Here is a 15,433-nt window from a genome sequence, read left to right as displayed (position 1 = left end):
GTCCTCTCTTCTGGACCACACTACTTCCTATCACTTTCTTTTAAAGTGATTCTCTTGGTATTGCCCTTTTAGACATTTATTGAACACTGGGAGAATAATAGCATTCTTGTGTACACAGGACTAATAGCCTAGGGGACATATAAATACTTAGATAGGAAGTGTGCATCATTGTTGAACTTGACTTTTTCATTTTCTGTCATCTTGTGATGAATCGTCATTAGATAAGTAGATGTTTTAAAGTTGATTTTTCACACTTTTATTATAGAAGGAGAAGTGTACACATGGGGCCATAATGCTTATAGTCAGCTGGGCAATGGTACAACAAATCATGGTTTAGTTCCCTGTCAAGTCTCTACTAACTTGGTAAACAAGAAAGTAATTGAAGTCGCCTGTGGCTCTCACCATTCCATGGTGTTAACATCTGATGGAGAGGTGAGAATACTTAGCATAAATCTGCATAAACCGCATTTTTCCTTTGTATTGAATTTTTATAGGACGCCAGAAATAGAAAAACATACAATGCCTAGCACAATGGGACCTGGCCTGGCTGTGCTCTAGGTGCTGCTGTGATATAAATATTTAATAATAATAATTGGAAGATCTATCAATGTTCGTCCACCTACAATTGCAGGAAGTTACTGCTGTGAAAATTTGTTCACATCATTAAATTTGGCAGTAAATTAAGCTCCGTGCATATGTGGAAGGATCACCACAGTTAAATATCTAAATCCATTGAGGTATAAAGTATTGTCCTGTTACACTCTGAGATATTGTTGGTGTCCAATTACTTGTCCTATTTTGTTTTCTTCCAGTAACTCTGTAGACAAAGAATCACAAGTATACCCCACAGGATACATTATCTTTGATAGTAGGGAAGGATTTCTTCTTGTGTTTTTTTTAGCTAGTCGAGCATTAGAAATCAGAGTTGAAAGGAGTGACAGATTTCTGGAAGAAAATTAAAAAAGGAAACAAACATTTCTGTGTCTTTCCTAGATGCACAGAAAATAATTGCTGCAGTCCTGTAATCCACATATGTTTAGAAAGTATTTTTTTTAATATGTGCAGTTTATATAACTTGGACATTTGGTTAAAGTAATATGTTACAGTCTTATTCTGTTAATGACTCTTCTATAACAGGTGTATGCATGGGGTTATAATAATTCAGGACAGGTTGGATCTGGTTCAACAGCTAATCAGCCAATTCCTCGAAGAGTTACCAGCTGCCTACAAAATAAGATAGCTGTTAATATAGCTTGTGGACAGATGTGTTCAATGGCTGTTGTAGAAAATGGAGAGGTAAGAATGTTCTTAAAGTTAAAGTTAATTTTTCTGACTGAATTTTATTTTATTCAGCATTATTGGCTACAAATTGTTGATAGTATCTACCTTTGCAAGCACTATTACAGTTAAAACTGCTGAGAAAAGTAATATTAATCTGTAACTTCCAAAATCTGGTAATCTGTACTGTTATAAGAACGTTTTCATCAAATTGTCGTACTTGTTCCCACTGTCCCCACCACACACAGAAACATATCATCTGAGAGATACTTTACCCAAATTAGCTAAATTTACCCCTTTCAGAACAAATCTCTGCAGTAAATGGAAAAGAATTCATTTAAAATTAATTAATTACATTCTTTTAAGAATAAATATTTGAACCCAACATTAATTTTGTGCAGGAGAAGCCGCAGGGATATGGGAGTTGGAAAGTAAGCTTGCAGTGGTGGCTCCTGTCCCACTGGGCATGACTCCTCAATCCTGAAACATGGGGTCTCAGCACCACTCAGGTTTGGTCTGGCCACCTATCCATCATGACAGAGGGGTGGCTTGGCCTAATTTGAGTGAGTGACATTGCAAACTGTGTGCTAGGGTGTAATCCTTGGAGCTATTTAAAAAAACTGATAGACTTATTGCCTGGACAGGTTTATTTCCTGGAGGCATTTCTGCTGTTACCTTTCATAATTTCCCATTTCAGCTATTCAGATAATGAACATTCTGCTAGTAAATCAGCATACACCATTCAGAAATCCATACAGAGTCATCTGATAACCATCCAGCATATTTTCTATCTTAAGAACTTGTGCGGCTGAGCTTTCATATGGCTCTTTTTTCCCCTGTTACTTCTGTTGCTTGTACTAGACCTAGTTCTCCCAGTTATACCTTCCATTCGATTACTAGAGAGTATGTGTAGTGTCCCTTTGTCATTCAAGTGGTTCATTGCTTCCTCACCTGGAGGTGTTACAAGAAGCAATTCTTTGGGCCATAGGGAGAAATATATCAGGCCTGGCTCTTTCTGAAGCAACTCTCAACCATGTGCTGCTTTTCACAGCAGAAGAGTCAGGCGAGGGAGATTTTTTTCAAACCTCTGTCATTGCCAGATTCTTTTCTCTGCCCCACCTCCCCATAGGTTACCTCCCCTCCCCCCCTTGGGGACTTCAGTAGCCTAACCTCTGCTTCTCTGGAGGAAAGGGGAGGAGCATTGTTCCCCCCACCCTATAGGAGAGGCCTAATGTTCCCCACAAGCTGAGTCAAAGTGAACAGATAGTTCCCTCTCCCACCTTGCTCAGGATCTATTACACTTTTACAGACCATCAGTTAATCAATGATTGCAGGAAAAAGTCTCCCCTCCTTCCTGGGAACAGTTACCTTTGTCATCTCCCAAGCAGATGTCTTTACACCCTACTTGGGTATTTCCCATTCTAGGATGGATGTCATAGTTTTTGCAGTATACCAGAGTTACTGCAGTGTCCCTATTTTTGGATGGAAATACTGCATTCACCATGCTCTGTACTTCCCCCAAGTGCCTGGTAAGGGTAGGCAGAGAGCTTATTTCCCAGATCTAGGCTTTATGACCAAGAGAATTCCACTTCAAATCAGTAGGTCTTATCAATCCTGCTGCTCAGGTATTTGTTTGCATACACTGAGAAAGTAACTTGTTTCCTCTTGAATACTGATAGGGAAGATCCATCCCTGTCAGCTATCCTATTAGCATTTTGGCTAACACAATCTCTTGTGTTACTCCTCATTCTTTTTGCTGATACAGACTAACATGGCTACCATTCTAAAACAATCTCTTGCCACTTTGGGACTAAGAGAGGAGACCTGATTTGTTCTTTCTGCTTTGAAACCACAATATCATTCCCCCAAAAGCAAACAATATGGAATATGTTACAATATACCTGCAACCAGCATCTCAGGTCCTTCCTGGGTCTGTACAGAAATCTGCATGTAGAGTGAAGGCTTTTATACCACCCAAGTGTCACGGAGTCCCCAGGCGATGCTCTGGAACTGCTCCACACAAAGCTAGTCAGGACTTTGGGGAGCCTCCTCTCCCTTGGAGCAGACTGTCTTCAGGGCAAGAATCTCATACGGCTTCACCTTCCTGGGTCTCTCATTGGACCATTCAGCATATGCCCCTCCGGGCGCTTCCCACAGTGAGTCCATCCAGGTGGGGTCCTGGGGAAGTCAGAGGGTCCTGCACGCACCCCAACTTCACAGACATGACTCTTAGCCAGCCAGTAAAACAGAAGTTTATTAGATGACAGGAACGCAGTCTAAAACAGAGCTTGTAGGTACAGAGAACAAGACCCCTGAGCTGGGTCCATTCTGGGGCCCAGCGAGGCAGACAACCCCGTCTGCCCTCACTTCCTGTCCCCAGCCAGCTCCCAATTGCCACCCCGTCCAGCCCCTCCTTTCTGGCCTTTGTCTCTTTCCCGGGCCAGGAGGTCACCTGATCTCTTTGTTCACCTTTAACTATTGCCTTGCAGGGGGGAAGGGCCCCAGCCATTTGTTGCCAGGGTACAGAGTGTTGGCCATTTATGCACACTGGAGACTTAAGAAATGCATAGGGGAAACTGAGGCACCCACACATTATTCAGAGGAAGCATTAAGGACAGTCCCATTTCATCACACCAGGTCAGATATGATGAGAATTACTGATAATCTTATTCATCATATAAAAAAGTCCTACCAATCCCAAAGGATCGGACACATTACTTCCCAGGTTAATGACTATTCCAGATTTTACCCAACTACACGCTTACAGCCAATTCTTATTAACTAAACCAAAATTTATTAAAGAAAAGAGAGAGAGTGTTGGTTAGAAGATCAGTATACATACAGACATGAGTACAATTCTTGAGATTCAGATTCATAGCAGAGATGGTGAGCTTTGTAGTTGCAAAGAGTTCTTTCATAATTAGTTCATAGGTTATAGTCTAATGTTTATATTCAGGATGATTCCAGGTTAGGACTGGAAATCTCAATCTTGGGCTTAAGCTTCCCCTGCATGAAGCGTCAAGCAGATCTGAGATAAGAAGGATCAGGACCCAAGGGTCTTTATACTTTTTCTAGCAGCTGCTTGACCATACGGTCCTGGGTGAACAATAGGCTTTCGATGTAACCTTCTGTTTCCCAAACCTCACCGGTAATTAACTACATGGATTAACATAAAGTAATTAATCTATTAAGCAGTTTATGATAAACTTTAAAGAGACATATAGACAATGACATTATTTCACCCAAGATTCATTTAAATGTTAATATTCCCTTTTGATTTCTGAATCAACAGCTATAGTGACAGATAATCATGTAAACAGACAGTTCCTATCATTTAACATAATATGAGTACACACATACAATTAGTATCACCTCTAATTTCTAACAATATAGGTTTGCATTTCGAAGTTCTAGGGTATCTACCATGGAACAGCCCTAATTGCCATTCACATACTCTTCTAATGTGACTCTAAAGGTTGGCTTTGGGTTATTTAGCCTGCAAACTGCTTAACCCTTTCTGGCCATGTGTCACACTTTGTATAAGATTCGCTGCCATTATACAACAGTGGTAGCAACAATGGTTTGCATGGTCATACTTTAATCAGATAACGTCACAACTGGTTTATGCAAACCTCTCTGGCAGGGAGGGGGAGTGCTTCTCTGGAGATGTTACAACCTGAGTGGCATTGACTGATCACTCCCCACTGGTCTCAGTTCCTGGAGGAGATAGATTAACTCTTCCCATGGAAATATGTACTATACCTGGCTCACGATAACACACAAACAATTGAATTTGAATACAATAGATCACAAAGGTATTAAACGTCACTCCCAGTGCTCTAGAGGGGGGGTTCCAGGAACGCTGCAGGGGCTTAGGTGGAGGAGGCGGTGTGTGGCCTTCTACCCCTGCCTGCCTTCTGGAGACTGACTCTTCCACTCGTTTAACTACTAGGAAACCATCACTGTGGACAAGTGGATCCTCAAAATAGTGTAAGAAGATTACTCAATATGTTTTGGTTCCATCCCTCCACCCAACCCTCCTCGTCTCTCTCAATTCAAGGACCCCCCCGCCCCGCTTATGAGAGCCTACTAAAATCAGAGGTTCGCAGGCCACTGAGAAGCTACCAAAGGAAGTCAAAGGCAAGGGATTTTATTCCAGCTACTTTCTGATACTGAAGAAGGATTGGGGACTTGCAGCCCATCCTGGATTTGAGACAACTCAATTCATTCATCAGGAAGTTCAGGTTCCACATGGTGATGCTTATATCCATGTCTCCTTTCCTTTCCACCTAAGATTAGTTTGCAGCACTATACTTTAACAGTATGGTCGAGAAATGCTTGTTCATCAGGCATGCAATGCATGCTACTGAACTCCAGAAAGCAATCTATTCATAAGTGCTGTGACCTCCAGTGAATAAGAATTGTCTTTTGGGCATCAGATAAAATCATATCTCCATCATCAGCATTAATTCAGTCCATACTTGAATACTTGCTACACTAGAAGCTGTTTGACCTATTGGTATCCTTGCTGAAAGTCTTTCAGCCTTCCAGTGGACAGCAGACTGAATTTATCCATGACTCAGTTAAGAGATTTATGAAGGGTACAGTGAACATCTGTCCACCAGATGACAAACTCCCCCACCATCATGGGATTTTAGTCTAGTCCTTATTCAACTTTATGAGACCATCCTTTGAACCAATGAATGAGTGTTCACTGTTTCACCTGTCAATCAAGCCAGTATTTGTTATAGCAACAATAGCTGCCAGAAGTATAAGCAAACTGCAAACCTTGATGGTGTCTCCGCCATTCACAGTGTTCCACAAGGACAGAGTGATCCTCCACACACATTCTAAATTCCTTCCCAGCGTAATAACTGATTTCAATCTTAAGTGAATAATTAGTCTACCAATATCCTTCCAGACCTTGTGCATTTAAGTGAGTCAGAACTCTATATCCTAGATGCTAAAAGGTCAGAGGCATTCTCTTTAGGTAGTCCCTACAGCTCTTTATATTTTACAGAGAGAATAGTTAAGGCTAGGCTATTTCATCTCAATGCTTGCCTAATGGTTTAGACTGTATATTAAGGAGAGCCACAAAGCCTCTGTCCCTCTTCCTGTAAAGTTTAGTACACATTCCGCTAGGGCTAAGGCAGGTTCTTTGGCATGACTTAGACATATTTCTGTTATTGAAATCTGCAGAGCTGAAACAGGGAGTTCTACACACACACATTTACTAAACATTGCTTTCTCTTGATTTAGCATCCAGATCTGATGCACAGATTGTTAGGGCAGTACCCAAGACACTGTTTAATTAAGACTATGTGTCCCAGCTGTGTCCTCAGTAAATGGTATTGCTTATCAAACTATCCCAAGAGTGGGAGGATATACAGAGTACTTGAAGAAGAAATGAAGGCTGCTCACCTTTAAGTGGAGTTCTTTGAGAATTGTACAGTGCATAGAACTGGACTCTACACATTCTCACTCCATGTTCCCCTTTACGTCTTCCTTGAAGTCTTAATTATATTATTGAATCTGAGGAGGCAGGGCAGGAACTGAGCTGGCTGAAAAACCACACTCTCTTGTCCTCAGAAAGTTCAGGAACAAAAATGAGAGGAGGGGAAGGAGGGGGTGCAAGAGACAAGTGCAAGTGCAATAGGCACGGCTATGAAGCATTCTACCCAAGATCGTAAATGCATAGAGTCCATCTTTGAGACCTCTAGTTACAAGTGAGCAACTGTCATTTTCCCCTATGGAATTTTTGTTTAGATCTCAGTAAAAGAGACTGAAAAAATCTTACACATCCATTTATCCAGGATTTACTCTTGTTTCTAATTCACATGTTTGATTTTTTCCACTTTGCCTGGAAATATCTAAAAGGCTTTTCAAAACAGATGCTGTAGGGACAATGCTTTTTTCTTTCTCCATAATTGGTTGCCATTTAAAATAGGTTATGTTTATTAATGTTCTAAAACTCATCAAACCTGCAGTTTGGTGTATAAAACATGAATGGAACACTTTCCACTAAAGAGGTGGCAGAGTAGGGAAATATGGTTTCCCAAATGCTTTTTTGAGGTATTCAGAATAATATCCTTAATAGTTTACTCAAACTATATCACATGTGTTTAAGACCTGCTTCTTCCATTTCAAGATATTTTTGTTTGTTTTCTTTTGGGATCACTTTTTAATCGAGAGATGAGCTCTATGACAAAGGAAACTAGAAGCAGAACTTACTTTGCATACCAGGGAACAGAACAGTTATTGGTAGTCCACTATGTAATAAAAATTCTAAGTATTGAACGATATATTCCTTGAAGACTTGGACTGGGCAAACAGAATACATAGGAGTAGAATTTTAGTGCACTTTATAGTGATATTATCAACAGGAGCTCTGGGTGCGACCTGCCATATAATGTGCAAAAATGTTTTTATAAATCACTAGACGAAGAGAGTTTCTTTGGAGGTGTCATTGCAGAGAATTGCACATTATAGCACTATAAAATACATATTTTTTTTCAAGAGAAGTGGAGAAAATACATAGTAAACTAATTTAAAATCTCAATCTTCCTTTTGTAGGTCTATGTCTGGGGTTACAATGGTAATGGCCAGCTTGGATTGGGCAGCAGTGGTAATCAGCCAACACCTTGTAGAATAGCTGCTTTGCAAGGCATTCGTGTGCAGCGGGTATGTTTATTATGTCACGTCAAGCCCTTTATGAACAGAAGAAATAGCATGTGGCAAATGCAGATTCTGAAGGGAATATTCTGCACTCAATGAAGGCACGGTGTTAGTGGTTCGGTTAAAGCCCTAAACGTAATAATGAAAATATACATCTGAAAAATGAACTTTCCCCTCCACTAGACAGAAGGGTGAAAATGTAGCCCAATTGAAGTCAATCGGAGTTTTGCTGTTGACTTCAGTGGAGCCAGGATTTCATCTGAGGAATTTTAGGGATCTTTATAATCTATATTTAGTTCCTCTTGAAAGGTAATTGGCACTCTCCTCTTTCATTGACATCTATTTTTGTTTGTCAAAGCTAAAGTTTGTTGACTACCAGGCCACACTCCAAGGCTCCTCCTAGGAAGAAGAAAATGAATTTACAAGAGATAGTGCTGGAGAAATCGGTCAGTGGAGGGTTATGATAGATTTAGGAAAGCAGTCTTTTGAAGATTGGTTCCTAATTGTAACAATGGATGGATATTTTTTATCAATTGAAATAAATAAACAGCTTTCTATCCAATTCTCATTCACAGGTAAGATCTCTCACAAGAGATAGCTTAGCTGGGAGGGGATGCTAATGGAGAAAGAGGTCCCTAGCATAATTAAGAAAAAATATTATTTCCTACTCTCCATTATCTTTTTCTCCTTTTAAGAAAGTGTTGCTTTAATAACAAGTACTGATTTAGTCCCAAGTATTTACAGTTAGATATAGGCCTTGATTCAACAAAGGACTTAAGTATACTTAAGTATATGTTTAACTGTAAGCACATAACTAGTCCTGTAGAAGTCAGTGGGACTACTCACATGCTTTAAACACTTAAGTCTTAAGCTCTTAGCTGGATGGAAGCCATAGCGTTTAATACTATAATTAAATTGGACTATTTATAGTAGTTAGCACTATACTTGTAGCAAGCGCTTACAGCATCAGGCCCATCGTTTCAAACTTTAATTTATGCCATGATATGAGTTTTACTGCAAAATTTGTAAAGTTCTCCTAGTTCTCTCTCACTTCACCTGCATCTGAGGTCCACTTGTGTTTCAATGTGCCTCTGTTATTTCTTCTTTTGTACATTTTTCATTAACTCTTACTGTGCTCTTAAAAGGTTATTGGCGTGTGAATTTTTTAAAAATATAAGCAGGTTTTCTCAGATGCATTTCTCTCACCCTCTTTCTGTTCCCGATTATGGTGTGATCTGTGTTTGTTATTTTTGTCAGTTGTATTGCCTGTGTGTAGAGCCCTACCAAGTTCACGGTCATGAAAAACGCATCACGGACTGTAAAATATGGGTTTTTTTGTGCTTTTACACTATCCGATACAGATTTCACAGGGAGACCAGCGTTTCTCAAATTGGGGGTCCTGACCGAAAAGAGAGTTGCAGGGGGGTTGCAAAGTAATTTTAGAGGGGTTGCAGTATTGCCACGCTTACTTCTGTGCTGCCTTCAGACCTGGGCAGCCGGAGAGTGGCAGCTGCTGACTGAAGGCCAGCTCTTCAGGCAGCAGCACAGAAGTAAGGGTGACAATATCGTACCATGTCATCCTTACTTCTGTGCTGCTGGTGGTGGTGGTGGCTCTGTCTTCAAAGCTGGACTCCCAGCCAGCAGCCGCCACTCTCCAGCTGCCCAGCTCTGAAAGCAGTGCCACCGCCAGCAGCAGTGCACAAGTAGCAGTACCGCAATCTCCCCTACAATAACCTTGAAAACCCCCGCCGCCCCCCCCCACTCCTTTTTGGGTGAGGACTCCTACTGTTACAACAATTATGAAGTTTCAGATTTAAATAGCTGAAATCATGAAATTTGCAATTTTTAAAATCCTATGACCATGAAATTGACCAAAATGGACCCTGAATTTGGTAGGGCCCTACCCATGTGTTTATCCTCTTGGATATAGAATCAACAATATGGAAATATATTTATTTGTCTGAATTAATTTGCTGGTAAGTAAGATGAGATTTTTTTTTTTTTTTATTCACTGTAGGTTGCCTGTGGCTATGCACATACATTAGTTCTAACAGATGAAGGTCAGCTGTATGCATGGGGAGCCAATTCGTATGGTCAGTTAGGCACTGGCAATAAAAGTAACCAGTCTTACCCTGCACCAGTTACTGTTGATAAGGACAGGTAATATTTACACTATAATATTCAGGTATTAATCAAAATAATCATGGAAGTGCTGTGCAAAATCACAGTGACTTTTTTTGGTAGAAATCACTTGTAATTGCTAGCTATGGTTATTTCACAGACCTAAACCTGAAGAGATTCTAATGCTAGCTGACATTTACGTCTGTAAGTTAAAATTTGACCTCACTAGAATTATGTGCATTGCCAAGATAAATAGATGTGAAAGGGAGACTACAAATTCTGGGGCTGGCCGTTTCCTGCCTCTCTCTCTCCTTCAGCTGCATCCTACTTCTCAGAGTATTTTATGAGTTTTAATTGTATGCTGTCATTGGTGCTATGCTGCCACTTCACTATACTGAGTCAACCAAAAACAAGGCTTATCTTTTTATAATTTACTTGCTATGTTAATAATAGTCTACCGTTAAAATTGATCAGACAAAAAATGTGGAAAAAGTCATAAGAGTGGATATTTACAATTTGCCTGTAGCTCTTGCATTAAATAATGCTTATATGTTTTTATAGTCCTAGATTAGTAAGGCGAAGGCTGGAGGGAATAAAATTAAATTTCTGCCTGAAAATTTAGCTTTTACAGATTTCTCAGTCTTAGTTCCTGATAATCAGTAATAGAATAATTGCTATGGCTATCAGTGGAAATGTGTATGTGTTCCTTACTAGACTATATTAGGGTCTTGTTGAATAAACCATTTTGGTTTTTCTGCTGTTAAAGACTTTAAAAAAGTGTAGTGCTACTCTTGCAGTTGTTTCTGTCTCCAACTGCTAGAAAGAAGAGGTAATTGCTGTATACTTTTGTGTGGTGTTATTTCCTCTTAATGTGTTGCTTTTTTCAAACATCAGTATTTATTTTTTGCTTAAAATATTTTTGATGCAGTCCAAATATATTTAGTACCTTTTAATAAAAATGTATTATATTGCCTTCATTGGTTGTTGGCCAGATCCTGTGTTCTTTATGACAATGGGAGTGTTACCTCACACTAAGGGCTGCAAGATTTTATCTTAAATATATATATACACAACTTCACCACTAATCAAACAAGTTGTACTTCAGACTGCAAAACAGTGGATTGTGTAACAATTAATGTGATGGGGTTTTCAAAACCTAAAAATCAACCTCTAGGATTAGTGAAGCATCTTAACATAGCTAAAGTGAGGGGGGTAATGTTCTTTAATTAGTGCTTTCCTTGGGTCTAGGTCCTTCATTTAGAACATGTTCTAAAAAATGGCCTACAGAATAATTTACTACATGTGCATACATATTAGTTAGAAGTAACACTAAGAATAGGTGTAATATTGTAATGGTTGCACTTTGATGTGATTTTAATTAAATAGTAAAATATTCTATGATAAATCTGATTTGCTGTTTTCAGGGTGAAAATTGAGAGGAGTAACTAGATGTCGTATATGTACAAATAATGAACAACCTTGTTTTCAGTTGTCTTGCGTGCTATGGAAATATTTTGTCATCTAAGGGGGGAGGAGAATGGATGGAGGGTGGGAATATATTCCCATAAAACTTGAAATGCATGCAAGCCTACAGAAGTAGATATGTGGGATTAAACTTTCTCACTGCACTTTGTCCTTATGCCCATGTTTTTGTTTGCTTGTGAATTTAGAGTTATAGAAATTGCAGCCTGCCATTCTGTTCACACTTCTGCTGCTAAAACCCAGGGTGGCCATGTGTATATGTGGGGTCAGTGCCGTGGCCAGTCTGTGATTCTTCCACACCTTACGCACTTTGCCTGCACAGATGATGTGTTTGCTTGTTTTGCTACTCCTGCTGTGACATGGCGTCTCCTATCAGTAGGTGAGCTTACCATGTTTGTTGTTGTTGTTGCATCCTAATCTTTTTTTTTTTCTTTTTTTTTTTAAATTTGATGCATAAGAAAGGATAAATGCATTTGAAAAATACACTTTAGTTGTATTTTCAAGTTTAAAAATTTAAAATTAACCTACAGCCTGTGGAGCTTTTAGTTGGCTTTGCCCTGGTTTCTCATTGTCTCTCTCCCCAGGTCTATCTACTTAGAGTGCATGTAGCAGTCTCAGCCTTGGCTGATCACGGTCTCTCTCTCAGGCCTCTCTGCATAGAAAGATTTCACAGTCTTCACCTGTTCTCCTTGTGGGTTCTTTACTGTCAGCTTGTGGCTTTTGTGGGAATGTCCGTGTGCACTGACATCTCAGCAAGATTTGTGTCTACGATCACAGTTATTTCATTCACTGTCTCTAGTGCCAGCGCTGGTGCATGCACCTCCTATACATTTGTGCTATCAGACAACTTCTTCTCCTGCCCATTCTTGGGACTCCTGCATTTCTTCCTGCAGTGTGTCCACCTAATCCAAGGGCAAAATCTTTTTATATTGCCTGTAACAGGTCGAGCACTCCTGCTGGTCAGGCCGGGAATTAGCTCATTCCAGCCCCAGAGCACCTCCAGCTGACCGGTGTCTCTCCTGCTGTCATTACTTGTCTTTCATTATCAATCTCCACCACTATATTTCAGGCCTCGTGTCCCTCCCGGCCCATGGTGCCCCTTCTGGGTACTCCCCGCAGCAGTACTCCCACACTCGGGATCCTCCCCTCCCCAGTGAACCCCAAGTCCCTAATCCCACCTTGACTTAGTGACCCACTGTCAGTCTTCATCTAGCCCAGGGATTGGCGACCTTTGGCATGTGGCTCTCCAGGGTAAGCACCCTGGTGGGCTGGGCCAGTTTGTTTACCTGCCGAGTCCGCAGGTTCGGCCGATCGCGGCTACCGCTGGCCTGAGATGATGAACCGCAGCCAGTGGGAGCTGCGATCGGCCAAACCTGCAGATGTGGCAGGTAAACAAACCGGCCCGGCCCGCCAGGGTGCTTACCCTGGCAAGCTGTGTGCAAAAGGTTGCCGATCTCTGATCTAGCCCCTTCCCTCAGAGGCAAACTGCAGTCTGAAGTGGTCACTCATCATTGGCCAGGGGGTTGGACCTGTTGCCTCTTCCTCCCTTGGCTGCCTCCCCACAGCACTAGTACCTCCTCCGGCCCGGACAGCAAGGCCTCAGCCTGGGGATTTTCCAGGTGGGAGCTCGCCCAGCTCCTCCTGCCCTACCCCAGCACTGCACTGTCCAAGGTACCCGTTTCCTCTTTCAGGCAGCCAAGTCCATCCCTCTCTAAGGCTGGAGAAAGACCTTCTGGAGAAAGATCCAGCCTGGCCCTGATTGACTGCCTCTCAGCCTTTTCTGATTGTCTCCCAGCCCTAGCCCTCTCCAAGAGCTGGCTTTTAACCCTTTCAGGGCTGGAGTGGGGTAACCGCCCTGCTACATGGCCCACCTCTCCACAACAAAATCAATTAAGCCTTTTCCATCCTTTGCCTGGAAGGGTTTCTGTGGCTCTTCCTGCAATTAGCCCCAGCAACTCTGTCTTTTCCCCCAGTTACCCAAGGGCACAACGTCTTAAATATCCCATCTGTACAGAACCATAACATCTTCTCAGCCAGGCCTCCAGCCCACTAGATCCCTCTTGTCTGCCCAGTACCTCTAAGTGTTGCCACTTCTTTCGTGCAGGATTTGTAACAGGTTCTGTTGCTGCTACTATCGCCTAGCTAGCTGCTGTTGCAGTTCCCGCTGTTCCTGCAAAATGAATGTCTGCTCCACAATCTCCTTAATAAAATCTCCTTGCCCTACATATACCCTGAGATCCTTAGGACCCTACGTTTCTTCACTCTGAGGCCCTTGCTTCCTTTCCCCCCAAGTGTTGGGCTCTCTTTCTACATGAGACTTTTTTGGCTGCTGCCTCCTGCACTTCACACTTTTGAAACTCTCCTGCCCCATGGCTAAAGGAGGGATCACCAAATCCCTGCTAAATTGAGAGGAGGGTGAACCCTGTATCCACCTCCGGCCCTGGTTACTATACTCCAAGTTTGCTGTTTTCCACCTCTCACATCCCCATGGTGTGGTTTCCTCTGTTTACAGGTCAAAGATCTTCCCAGGCAATGCCTCTTTATGTTCCCCAGCTCCCCACACTTCAAACACCCTACCCCTGGGACTTCACTCTTCTTGGCCTCAGGCTGTGTTTTATCAGTCTTTTTAACTACCATTGGAGTCTGTGGCATCTGAATGCAGAAGTCCTGTGTAACCCAGACCACCCTGGATGTCTCAATACTCAGGACCTGCCAGTAATCCCCCTTGTCTCTGTTACTCTAGGGGCAAACTGAACGTGCATGCCCCTCTTTTCCACAGTATCTGCATCCTCTTAGTGCAGTGGTCCCCAAACTTTTGAAGTTCATGCCCCCCCTTACCCTGTCTGCACTCCCCACCTCCCAAGAGCTGGGAGCAGGGTATGGCTCCAGGGGATGAGGAGGACATGGACAGATGTAAAGAGATTGAGGCTGGGGCCATAGTTGGGGGCAGGGCGAGACCGGGAGCAAAGCTAGGGGAAGGACAAAGCTAGGTGGTGCTCCCTTCCCACCCCCCATGGGGGCTGGCCTGCCCCCCCCCCAAAGGTGCGCCCCATAGTTTGTGGACCTCTGCCTTAGTGGGACCATCTGACCCTTTTCCCTTCAGCATCTACGATGGCCAGTCTTATTTGGGCACTGCTGTGGCTGTGAGTTCTCTTGTTGCCCTTCAGTCAGGAGTTGAGTTTCAGCAGAGCTGTGCTGCTGCTGGGCTAGAACGCTTATTAATTCCTCTATTGTCCCCTTGTTTTAGGGGTTTGAAAAGACCCCACTTCTAGTAATTGTGATGGGAGACGCTCACCTCTCGTGGTACTGCTATCTTTTTTCTCCTGCTGCCCTCTTTGGTTGTTGACCTTGCCTAGTAGGTCTTCAGGGCTCAGCCCTCTGGCAGCCTTCTGCCCTTCAGTGCAGCCTTTCTAGGCAGGCCTGGAGGACCCACCTCCACTGCTTCTTTTATGTTAGTAACTGCTACAGTTACCTCAACAACATGTCAATAGAAGAAAATACATTAAGCAAGTACTTTTTAAGCAGTTAGTTATACAAACGTGATTTTGCAGAGTCCGCAGTCTCATGGACTTTGACACACACACACCAGAAGTGAAATATAGATAGACTTCCTGTTTTTCAGAGACACATACCCCAGCATATCAGAGAGGACACAGTCAGGCCTACTCCTCATGATCGCCCCTCCCTCTTGGCTTTGCCTTAGTGATGCTAAGGCTGGTAAAAAGGCCTTACAGGTGCTACTGTTGGCAATAAGCAATATAATTGATAGTCCATCCCAGAAGTTTTCAGTGCCTTGAGCACCTGGTTGGATGCTAAAAATGCCCCCCATTGTATCTTGAACATCCTCTAGGGTCATGTACTTCAGTATGGCAGTTCA

At 42.3% G+C, this 15,433-nt stretch overlaps 1 protein-coding gene across 12 annotated transcripts in view; it reads left to right on the top strand.

The window, feature by feature from the left end:
- The window catches only part of LOC127048952 (RCC1 and BTB domain-containing protein 2), a 76,987-nt gene that overhangs the window by 24,516 nt on the left and 37,038 nt on the right, over window positions 1–15,433 (top strand). For 11 of the 12 annotated variants that reach the window (XM_050949132.1, XM_050949157.1, XM_050949141.1 and 8 more), the window contains 5 exons: window positions 266–432; window positions 1,138–1,296; window positions 7,852–7,959; window positions 9,971–10,113; window positions 11,745–11,935. In XM_050949132.1, the coding sequence (XP_050805089.1) occupies window positions 266–432; window positions 1,138–1,296; window positions 7,852–7,959; window positions 9,971–10,113; window positions 11,745–11,935 (768 nt within the window). The remainder of the gene's footprint in view (window positions 1–265; window positions 433–1,137; window positions 1,297–7,851; window positions 7,960–9,970; window positions 10,114–11,744; window positions 11,936–15,433) is intronic. The other variant, XM_050949191.1, reaches the window with a different exon arrangement.

Source organism: Gopherus flavomarginatus, chromosome 1, assembly GCF_025201925.1.
Source record: "Gopherus flavomarginatus isolate rGopFla2 chromosome 1, rGopFla2.mat.asm, whole genome shotgun sequence".
Classification (NCBI taxonomy): Eukaryota; Metazoa; Chordata; order Testudines; family Testudinidae; genus Gopherus; species Gopherus flavomarginatus.
This window is presented reverse-complemented; position numbering and strand designations above follow the sequence as displayed.